Genomic DNA, 11,122 nt, shown 5'->3' with positions numbered 1-11,122 from the left:
AAATCCAGTAAAAGAAAAAAGTACTCAAATTCATTAAATTTATGTGATAAACTTGTATTGAACCCGTTGCTGTCAATTCCGATATATGATAACCCTATTGGGCAGAGTAGAGCTGCCCCATAAGGTTTCCAAGGCTGTAATCTTTAAGGAAGCAGATTGCCACATTTTTCTTCCATGGAGTGGCTTATGAATTCAAACCCCGACCTTTTGATTAGCAGCCTAGTGCTTATCCACTGCACCACTAGAGTTCTCTAAATTTCTATTAAACCATTTAAAAAACCAAAATCAAACCCACTGCCATCAAGTCAATTCTGACTCAGTGACCCTATAGGAAGGCCATTAAGGAAGAAGCAATTACAAGAAGTATAGGGGCTTTCTGAAAATTGGAGCTGTTTAACTGCAATGTTTATGATGTTTTAGGTAAACTTCAGAGTTAGACATTTAGAAAAACATGGTTAAAGCTGTATCTTTTATTGTTATAAAAAGCTGCCTGCATTGCCTGAAAGAGGACTTTTTTTTATTGCCTGGATTTAGACTTTTAGCCAAAAAAAAAAAGTCTTTATGCCAGCCGACCTTCTTTAAACTAAACATGAGGTTTAGTTTTCCTCCACAAGCATTCTCCACGTTCTTCTATAGAAATTTTTTTACTTATGATTATTTCCTTAAGATAGATTCTTGGAGATACAATTAAGTTGCATACCTACCAGCATTTTGTTCTTTCATTCAGCAAATAATTTTTGACTGTCTCCTATGGCCTTAGGCACTGGCTAGGACATGAGTATTTTTAATCATATTACCTTGAATGTGGCCAGACACAGATCAAGAGAGAGAGACCATGAAAATTTTAGTTTTTATTAGATTCACAGTTCCCTGGGGGGAAACACAGATGCCATCATGAAAGACCACTCAGGGGTGTACCTGGGGACAGGTAACAAGAAGATGGAATTGTGGGAGAGGGCTTCTGTATGGCAAGCAAAGTGGGGTTAGCTAGGTTTCCCAGGTTTCCTAGGGATTGGGCATTTTGAATAATTCCACGGGCTCCAGGCCATAGGGACTATCCCTAGTTGTTGGGTACCTGGTTCCGGGTCAATTAGGGTAGGTGTACGGGGGCCCAGGAGTGTGAGAGCCTGATAAGAGGAATGATTGAGGAGTGAACTTAATCACCTCTGCAAAAAAGGGCCAAGAACTTAATCAGCTGTTCAAAACCAGGTCAAGACAGCATTTTTTAGATATTATGTATATTATAGTACAAAGGGCTGTGGTGAGCAATGCAGACATGGCCACAGCTCTCAAAGAGCTTACGGTATGTAGCAGTCTTCAGTTAACAAATAAGTTCTAATGATTCAGAGTCCTATAAAGAAAAGATCAGAGTGCTTTGAGAGAGACTAATGAGGGACCTGGAGATCGTAAAGGAACTTCTTTTACTAAGAAAGTACCATATATACATGCCAAGCCTAGGTTTTATCATTTAAAAGAATATTTCTCTACTTGTTGGGCAAAATAAAAATTGCTTTAATTGCATTTCTTTTGTTAACGGTGAATTTTAGCAAGTTTTCATGCTTATTGGTTTTTCTTCATTTCTTATACTCTCTGCTTCTTGCTTTAAAAAGAAAATCTATTTCTATGAAAAGGAAATACATATTTAGAATGTATTGTTTGTCGATGGAAATTTCATGTTTCATTGGTCATTTTAACTCATGATTTTATTATTTTCCTCAGAATAAACTAAAACTAACTAAATTGCCTTTTAACTCTGTGAAGCAGATTTATTATTATTATTATTTTAAATCATTGGCTCTCATTTCCCACTCATACTTTGTAATCAGAAAATATATTAAATTTGGCCAAAGTATTTTCAGTAAAACAACCAAACCACACCCGTTGCCACTGAGTCGATTTCGACTCATAGCAACCTTTTAGGACAGAGTAGAACTGCTACATAGGGTTTTCAAGGAACAGCTGGTAGATTCAAACTGCCAACCTTTTGGCTAGTGATATTTCCTGCAAAATCTCCAACTCGTTTAGCAGATAGCCATCCTGCCTTCTGGGGACACTGGAGAGCAGCATCACGGTTTCTCAAGCTGGAAGAGATTTTTACCTTTGCCACTTTCTAGGACATTGCTGTGTTTCGTTGGATCACTAACTGGTAAAAATAGAGGGGATGTTTCAAAGTACAGCAAGTGTAGACTGTAAGTACTCAGGCGGGGTAGTCTGATTTCTGCAAGAATTTGAACTTTGCTCTTCTTTTTAGTACCTCCTGAAGAATGGACAAAGCAGGTGTTCGTAGTGGCCAGGGCCATCTGTAGAGTATATGAGGCTTGGCTCTCCTTTTTACTACCTTGCCTGCAAATATTTTTACAAAGATTAAAATGATTGGCAGGAGCAGTCCTTATTAGTAGAATTTCAGAGGTCAATATGAAATATGTAAATGTTTAGGAGGACGAAAGCAGGAGGTGGGAGTTTGTGGGGAGAGGATGGATTTAACAACAGAACAACACGGAGTCGAAGGGTACATGAAGAAGGGAAGAAAAGAAGGTACATGGTCTGTTGCTAGGCAGTCAACAACAGGCATTTTAGTGTTGCCTGAGTAACAGGAGAAGGGCATAATGAGTACTTCAGGTTTTTTAAGGAAGGAACTAGTAGCAAATATCTTCTTCTCCTATGTTTTGACACCCTAACTCACTTAATAGCAGCCTGGTCTCCTAGTTATTACTTTAAGAAGAGACAAGCTGAATGATTTAAAAATTGTTTAGCAGACTATAACGGCAATGTCTTTTAAAAAGCACTTAACCCTTTGTTGGTTGCAGATTTTAGATTTGCTTATGAATAGTTACTCAGGATGGAAATCTTTCCAAAGCAGATTTTGAAAAACACTTTATTATGGAAAATTTAAAATATATACAAAAGTAGAAAGAATAGTATAATAAGTCTCCGTATATCTATGGCCAGCTTCAGCTATTATTAACTCACGATCAATCTTGTTACAACCAGAAGTACAACCAGAATGCTCTTTGGACATGTTATCAGGAGGGACCAGTTCCTCGAGAAGGACATCATGCTTGGTAAAGTAGAGGGTCTGCAAAAAAGAGGAAGACCCTTAAAGAGATGGATGGACACAGTGGCTGCAAGAGTGGGCTCAAGCATAGTGACGATTGTGAGGATGGCACAGGACCGGGCAGTGTTTTGTTCTGTTGTGCATAGAGTTGCTATGAGTCAGAACCAACTTGACGGCACCTAACAACAAACAACAACAACAATTTTGTTTCATCTATGTCTCTACCCACATTCCTTTTTCCCTCACCTCCTTATTCTTCCTCCCCTACCCCTGGGGCTTGGATTGTTTAGAAGCGAATTTCAGACTTCATATTATTTCATCAGTAAATATTTCAGTATAAAGCACTAAAATGTAAAGACTTACACACACACACACACACACACAGAGAACATGCCATTTTCACACCAAAGAGGTAATAGTAGTTCCTTAATACCATCAGATAACAGGACAGTGCTCAAACTTTCCTGATTCTCACTTCCTCTTCCCTCTTTCTGTCTTTATCAGTTTGCTTGATCGAACTGGGATTCAAATAAGACTTGTAATGTAATTGGTTGATATTTCTCTTAATTCTCTTTTAATCTATAGCCCCCCTGCCGTCTCTCTATATTTTTTTTACCCTTGCAATTTAATTGTTGAGGAAACTAGGTCATATGTCCTGCAGAGGTTCTGACAGTCTGGACTTTGCTGGTTGCATTTCCAAAGGTATAGTTTAATATCTTCCTATGTTGTCCCATGTATTAACTATATATTGCTAGTTAGATCTAGAGAGATCTATTGGATTCAGGCTTGGCTTTTTTTGCAAGACTACTACATAAGTTGTATTGTGTTCTTCAGGAGCCATGTAATGTCTGATTAGTTATCCTTTTATGATGTTAGCAGTCATTGATAATCATTGAAAAATGGTCATATCTAATTTTAAATGGCTTCTTCATGTATTAACTGGAATTTTTATAAATTGAAACTTTCCCTTACCTTGAACTATTTCTCCATATACTCTATTTCTGCATTTTTCTATTCTGTTTCATTCATCTGTGTAGTCATGTTCCATTGCTGTAATATTTTTCTAATAGAGGCTTTATATTTTAATAACTGGAAAAAAATTTTTTTTTCTTTTTTTAAAGCTAGCCCCTGGTTTTCTTGGCTATTCTTAATCATTTGTTCTTCCAAATGAACTTTATAATAAATTTTTCTAGCTCTAGAAAAAGTGGTATTTTTATTAGGAGCACATTAAATGCATAAATAACACAGGGAGAATACAACATCTAAGCATCTTATGATGTTGAATCTTCTTGTTCAAGATCATGGTATATCTTTCCATTTGTTCAAGTTTGCTTTACGTCTTGCAAAAAAAGATTTTATTATATTCCTATATTAGTTTCCTATGGCTGCTATAATCAATTACCATAAACTCATTGAGCTAAAACAACAGAAACTTATTCTTTCACGGTTCTGGAGGCCAGGAGTTCAATATCAGCTTCACTGAGCTAATACCAAGGTTTTGGCAGGAGTGTGCCATCTCTGGAGGCTTTGTGTTCCTTGTCTGTTCCAGCTTCTGAAGGCTGGCTGTATTCCTTGACTTGTGGCTGCATCGCTCCGATCTCTGCCTCCATGGTCACATTGCCCCTCCTTGTCTGTGTGTGTGTTAAATTTGTCTTCCTCTCTCTTCTAGGAAAACCTGGTTGCGTACTGGTTAAGTGCTATGGCTGCTAACCAAAAGTCAGCAGTTTGAATCCACCAGATGCTCCTTGGAAACTGCGCAGGGCAGTTCTACTCTCTCCTATAGGGTCGCTGTGAGTCAGAATCAGCTTGACAGCAACGGGTTTCTGGTTTCTCTCTTAAAAGAACACTTGTGACTGGATTTAAGACCCACCTGGATAATCTAGCATTATCTCCTCATGTCTTGATCCTTAACTTAATCACATCAGGGAATACCCTTTATCCTTATAGGTAACATTTACAGGTCCCTGTGATTAGGTCTATTAATCAGGCTACTACGATTACTCATATAGGTTTTGGGCATTTCTTTTTGAGTTTATAATGAGATATTTTATCATATTATCAAAAACGATACCTTTCTTCTCGCGTCTTCTAACTGGTTTATGTTTGTAGGTATGAAGCCTACTCTTTTTGTATACTGATACTGCAATGTGTTATTTGCAGTAGCTTTCCAACTGATTCTTTCGTGTTTTCTAGATTTATACTTATATCATCTACACATACAGATTGTTTTACCTCTTTCTTCTGAATTTTCACATCTCCAATTATTTTCCCTTATCTAATTGCATTGGCTAATACCTCCAACATGAAGTTAAATAGTGTTGGAGGTAATTGTTTTTTGTTGTTGTTAGCTACTGTCGAGTCAGCCCGTGCTCATAGCAACCTCATGTGTAGAGTAGAACTACTCCATGGAGTTTTCTTGGCTGTAATCTTTATGGAAGCAGTTTTCCAGGCCTTTCTTGTGTGGAGCCACTGGATGGGTTGAGTTAGCAGCTGATTGCAAACCACTTGCTCCACCCAGGCTCCTATGGAGATATCCTCATCTTGTTCCTGACTTTACCAGAAATGCCTCTAGTGTTTCATACTAACTAAGATCCAAGATATACTTTTTAATGTTCTCCTTAGGAATTGAAATTTATATTTTAAATGAGAAATGTAAGCAGTTATCATTCTCGAGAATAACATATAGTGCTCTGTAGCTTTTAAAGTGATTTCAAATATTTAATTTTTTTGGTTCTGTGAGGTGAAAGACCAGATATAGTGTCTTCATTTTATACTCAGTAAATGTCCAGAGAAATTATGTAATTACTTAAAATCATGCTATTAGAAAGTGACAGAGGTAGGACCAGAATCAAAGATTTTATTTTCAATGCACTAAGCTGTACATTTTGTTCAGTATTTTCCTTTAGGAAAACTCTAGATTCAGGACAATACATTTTTTATAAGTATGAACCTACATTATAAGTTATCTTCCTTTTAAACATGTGACTTTTAATAGTTTACTATATTAAGTGGTTGGTGGTTTTTTCTTTTCTTTAAGGAGTGGAACATTATAGATTTGGCTAAAGTTTCCTTAACTACCAGCTTCAATCCCATTCTTCTCTTCACTTTTCAGAGGCAGCCGCCACATGAGTTTGGTGTGTTACCCTTCTAGTCCGTTTAAAAAAAACCTGCAATTCACACACACACACACACAATTTATGATACTATGTGAGTTTTTAATAAAATTATTACAAGGATAATACCAAGCTCCATCTTATGTTCTGTATCTTCCTTTCTTCATCCGTCATCATCGTATAGATCTTGGAGAGTGCAGGGCTCTTCTAATGTGACATAAAACACAGAATTCCGTTATAACGTCCAGCTCTCCAGACAAGTCTGATGTCTTTCCACTATTACGTTGCCTCACTAAACTGTTCTCATTACAATTTTTTAAAAGAATTTTTTAAAATTTAAAAATAAGCTTTGAATTTTGATTAAACTTCTATCTGATCTTTCTAAGTCATAACAGAACAGTTAGAGAGGAGAAACATGTAGCTATAAAGCAATTCTTGAGTATTTTGTGCTTGCCAAAAATCCAGATAAAAATGCCTCCTGAATAGAAAGTGTGTTATTTTGTTTAGCCTGCAGAGAGATGGTTCAGGTAAGAGTTATTCACGATAGATTTGCAAAAAGACTTCCTTGAATTAAGTTAATTTGAATCCATGATCATGGAAGAAAGTAGTAAGAAAATCAACTCAAAATTAATGTAATCCAAAATCCCAGCACTTAAAATCCTCCTGACTCAGGAGTAGGGGAGTTGAACAGAATTCCAGAATATTTTATTCAGTAACATTTTCTGTTCTCCACATTGGAAACAAGAGACTTCAACCCCTCAGATGCTGCAAAATACCAGTGTAAAGAGAACTGCATTTTGTTGTAAGAGTGAAATTGATGGTTTAGATCAGAAATTGGCAAACTTTTTCTATAAAGGATCAGATGGTGAATATCGTTTGCTTACAGGCCATGTGGTCTCTGTTGCAGCTACTCAATTCTGCTGTAGCAGCCAGGCAATCTCATGTGTTGCAGACGAAACTGCCCTCCATAGGGCTTTTTAAGGCTGTGACCTTTTGGAAGCAGGTCTCCCAGCCTTTCTTATGAGGTGCCTACATAAACAAATGGGCAAGGCTGACTGGGTTCCAATATAATTTTGTTCATAAAATCAGTTGAGCAGGTAGTGGCAAGCAGGCAGTAGTTGGATCTTTGCTAGGTTGGAAGTAGTGGTGTACTGGTAAATATGTAACAACTGGCTTTTGGAAGGAAGGGAGAAGCCCTGATTTATAGCGTTTGCCCATTTACACAGTGTAGATATTCCCACCATGGTAGAATTCAAGCTATCAACTCAATCTCACTGAAAGGTGAACAGAGTTGCACAGTAGCATACCATTATATAGCATTTCTACCAGAGACATAAATAATAAATAGTAAATAGGTAAATAGTAAAATAATGGGAGAAATAAAGTAATAAAAATGATTTTTGTTTTAGATATATTTGATTGAAAATTCATAAATTTCATTTTTAATGATGTCTGTGCTAAACATCTGGCTCAAAAAAATTCCTGAAGATTTAACAGTCGTTTCCAGTGAGCCAGTACAAACCCACTCCAGAGCCCCTGGGTTGGAGGACATAATCAAGAATTTTAGTTGAATAAGTTGCCTGCTGAATCATAGGTTATGTGGGAGAGTAAAAGCAAAATGATATAGAGAATTGTGTTAATATACAGCTTTTGCACTAATCTTGCTCATCTGTTTTAATACAAACCTGAAAAAATAATTTTGCTCAGATAAGTGAGAGTTGACTCTGTGTCAAAGGTGCTTTTTTGCTTAGTTCTTTATCTCAACTTTTAAGTGATAGCACATGAAGTAAATTTAGTCAGTAGATTCTACAAATATGTCACAAATAATAATAAATGCTACTTACTCTTTATGTGATTTTTTTTTTCTTAAGGCATAACTGTGACGCCTGATGAAGAACAAAACTTGAATCATTATGTACAAGTTTTACAGAACTTACTACTAAGTGTTCCCACTAAGGAGGAGCCAGGCCATAAGCTAAAATCAAAGCCTCCAAATAATGTTTATTCCACAGGATCGAAGGTATCAAAATTTAAGGAGATAATTACACATGCAGAAGCTGTAAATGAGAATGATGTTTTAATCAATCCCATCAGTGAAGAAACTACAGCTTTCCCTACTAGCGGCTTCACACTGGAAATAGAAAGGAAAAAACGCACTAAAAGTACAGCCTTCTGGAGGATCAAGCCAAACAATGTTTCTGTTGTTTTACATGCAAAAGAACCTTATATTGAAAAAGACGAAGAGCCAGAAGTGGATACGAAACCAACTAGGACATCAAAGACATTTTCACGTGTGACCGATTTTCCTAGGAGGTCAGCTTTCACCACGCGTATGCCACCGATCGCCACCACGAAGGAAAGCACTGACTTTGGCGAACCCACAGAGCCAGAAGATGTTCCTCAGCTCTCGGGTGCATTTGATGAAGAAAAGCTTGAAGCATCTACATTTGTGAAACAGCCACAGGGTTTGAATAATGATGACATTTTGAAAAAAATTTCAGATATTCATTCCCAGGTGCAACAGGCGCCTCTTCGTGACGACCTCAACAAAGAGTCTAGAGAGGACATTCAGGCCTCCAAAGATCACCTGAGACGAAGCATTGCTCTGGCGGCAGCCGCGGAACATAAACTAACCAAAATGTACGAATCGCAGATCTTGCCGCTGGGACAGACTGGTGATGAAGTCGGTAACCTTGAAACTGTTATTAACATGCTGTACAATTCTAGATCCAAGTTATCTGAATATTTTGATATTAAATATGTTCCACCAGAGATGAGAGAAAAAGCTAGTACAGTGTTCGCCACATTGAAAGAAGTATTATGTGTAGGTCGAGAAGAAACTCAAAGGCTTATTAGGAAGTTAATAAAGAATAATATAAAAATTTTAAACTTACTTGATACTCCATGACTGCGCACTCATTCACAGGAGAGAAATAAGCGTTTTACTGATTTCAAAGATGTAGAAGAATATTTTCTATAGTAGTTTAATATGCTAACATCTTTACCTGTCATGTGTTATGCAAAATTTTCATTTGCACGAAAAATCTAGTAATTTAAAATAAAATTTTGTTCAGTAGATTGTAGTTTTTCTCATTAATTTTAAAGGGTGTGAAGATCTAATTTTTTAACTGTTTAAGCTTTGACTTTACTTGAATAGATTAAATTCACCCGTTTTATAAGAGTTAAGAGACTGCGCACTCTAAAGCCAATTTTAAATAATTGCATAGAAATGTAAAATTTGGGGGAATCTGAGTTTTCTGTCTGAATAGCTTACTTGGGGCCTGTATCAGAACTGCTTTATTTGGCTATAGGCGTGCCTCATTTGAAAGGTGGATGACATATTAAGACACAACCCTGTTCTTTTGTCGTTAAGTGCTTTTGGAATATCAGTGAGGGACTATAACCTCCCTTTTTTATTTATTTATACAGATACACAATGAAGCAAATCTATTATCAAGGAGTACGATTAACATAATTAAGGCTAATTGTGTAATATTATAGTTTTGGTGCAGGTAATTTTGTATTATGATTTGACCAGTTAAAAAAAATATATGCATATACATATATATATTTACACATATATTTAACTCCCCATTCTCCTTTCCCCCCGCACCTAACCCATTGCTGTTGAGTGGATTCCGACTCATAGCAACCCTATAGGACAGAGTAGAACTGCCCCATAGGGTTTCCAAGGACTTGCTGGTGGATTTGAACTGCCAACCTTTGGGCTAGCAGCCGAGCTCTTAACCACTGTGCCACCAGAGCTTTATCTACCCTCCCCCTTCCCCCCCATGAGCCCCCAGTAACCATTAATTTTCTTTTATCTTGATGGATTTGTCTATTCTGGATATTTCATATAAGTGGGATCCTAAATTATTTGTCCTTTTGTGTAACTTACTTCACTTAGCATAGTGTTTTCAGTGTTGATCCATGTGATGGCATGAGTCAGAACTTCATTTCTCTTTGTGGCTGAATGATACTCTGTTGCATGTATACACCACATTTTATTTATCCGTTCATCTATTGTTGTGCACTTGGGTTGTTTCCATCTTTTGGCTTTGTGAATAATGCTGTAGTGAACGTGTGTCTGAGCCGCTGCTTTCAATTATTTTGGGTGTATTTCTAGGAGTAGAATTGCTGAGACATGGTAATTCTGTGTTGGACTTTTTTAGGAACCACCAAACTGTTTTCCGCAGTGGATGCACCACTTTACGTCCCCACCGGCAACGTACGAGTGCTTCAGTTTCTCCACAGCTTTGTCAGCCCTTCTTATTTTCTATTTATTGATCAAAGCCAGCCCAGTGGGTATGAGGTGATACCTCATTGTGGTATTGATTTACATTTCCCTAATGATGAATGACGTTGAGCATCTTTTCATGTGCTTAATGGTCATTTGTGTATCTTCTTTGGAGAAATGTCTGTTCAAATCCTTTGCCCATTTTTAAATTGGGTTGTTAGTCTTTTTGTTGTTGAGTTTTAAGTGTTATTTATGCACTCTGAATATTAAACTCCATATGGTTTCCAAATATTTTCTTCTGTTCTGTAAGTTGAATTTTCACTTTCTTGATAATGTCCCTTCATGTACAAATTTTTAAAATTTTGATGAAGTCCAATCTATCTATTTTTTCTGTTGTTGCTCATGCTTTTGGTATCATATTTAGAATCCATTGCCTAAAAGGTCCTGAAGCTTTACCACTATGCTTTCTTCTAAGAGTTTTATGGTTTTAGCTCTTATATTTAGATCATTGATCCATTTGAATTAATTTTTGTATATGCTGTGAGGTGTAGGCCCAGCTTCATTCTTTTGCATGTGGAAATCCAGTTGTCCCAACACCATTTGTTGAAGAGACTATTCTTTCCCCACTGAATGAATTTGGTACCCTTATCAAAAATTAATTGGCCATAGATGTATGGATTTATTTCTAGATTCTCAATTCTAATCTATTGATCTATA

General features: G+C 36.8%; 1 protein-coding gene across 1 annotated transcript; it reads left to right on the top strand.

Moving 5' to 3' along the window:
* Positions 1-894: 894 nt before the first annotated feature.
* Positions 895-9,272, top strand: SPESP1 (sperm equatorial segment protein 1). The gene is made up of 2 exons (XM_064296147.1): positions 895-928; positions 8,040-9,272. The coding sequence occupies exons 1-2, from the start codon at positions 895-897 to the stop codon at positions 9,074-9,076; spliced, it is 1,071 nt and encodes a 356-aa protein (XP_064152217.1). The 3' UTR covers positions 9,077-9,272.
* The last annotated feature ends 1,850 nt before the right edge of the window (positions 9,273-11,122 follow it).

Source organism: Loxodonta africana, chromosome 13, assembly GCF_030014295.1.
Source record: "Loxodonta africana isolate mLoxAfr1 chromosome 13, mLoxAfr1.hap2, whole genome shotgun sequence".
In the NCBI taxonomy this organism is placed as follows: Eukaryota; Metazoa; Chordata; class Mammalia; order Proboscidea; family Elephantidae; genus Loxodonta; species Loxodonta africana.
The sequence above is the reverse complement of the archived record's forward strand: the minus strand, read 5'-3'. Positions and strand labels throughout refer to the sequence as shown.

Bases quoted from the DNA above. Each gene is read 5' to 3' on its own strand.
- SPESP1 (XM_064296147.1), top strand. From the start codon at position 895: ATGAAAGACCACTCAGGGGTGTACCTGGGGACAG. The intron at 929-8,039 runs GTAACAAGAAGA...TTTTTTCTTAAG, and splicing joins AGGGGTGTACCTGGGGACAG to GCATAACTGTGACGCCTGAT.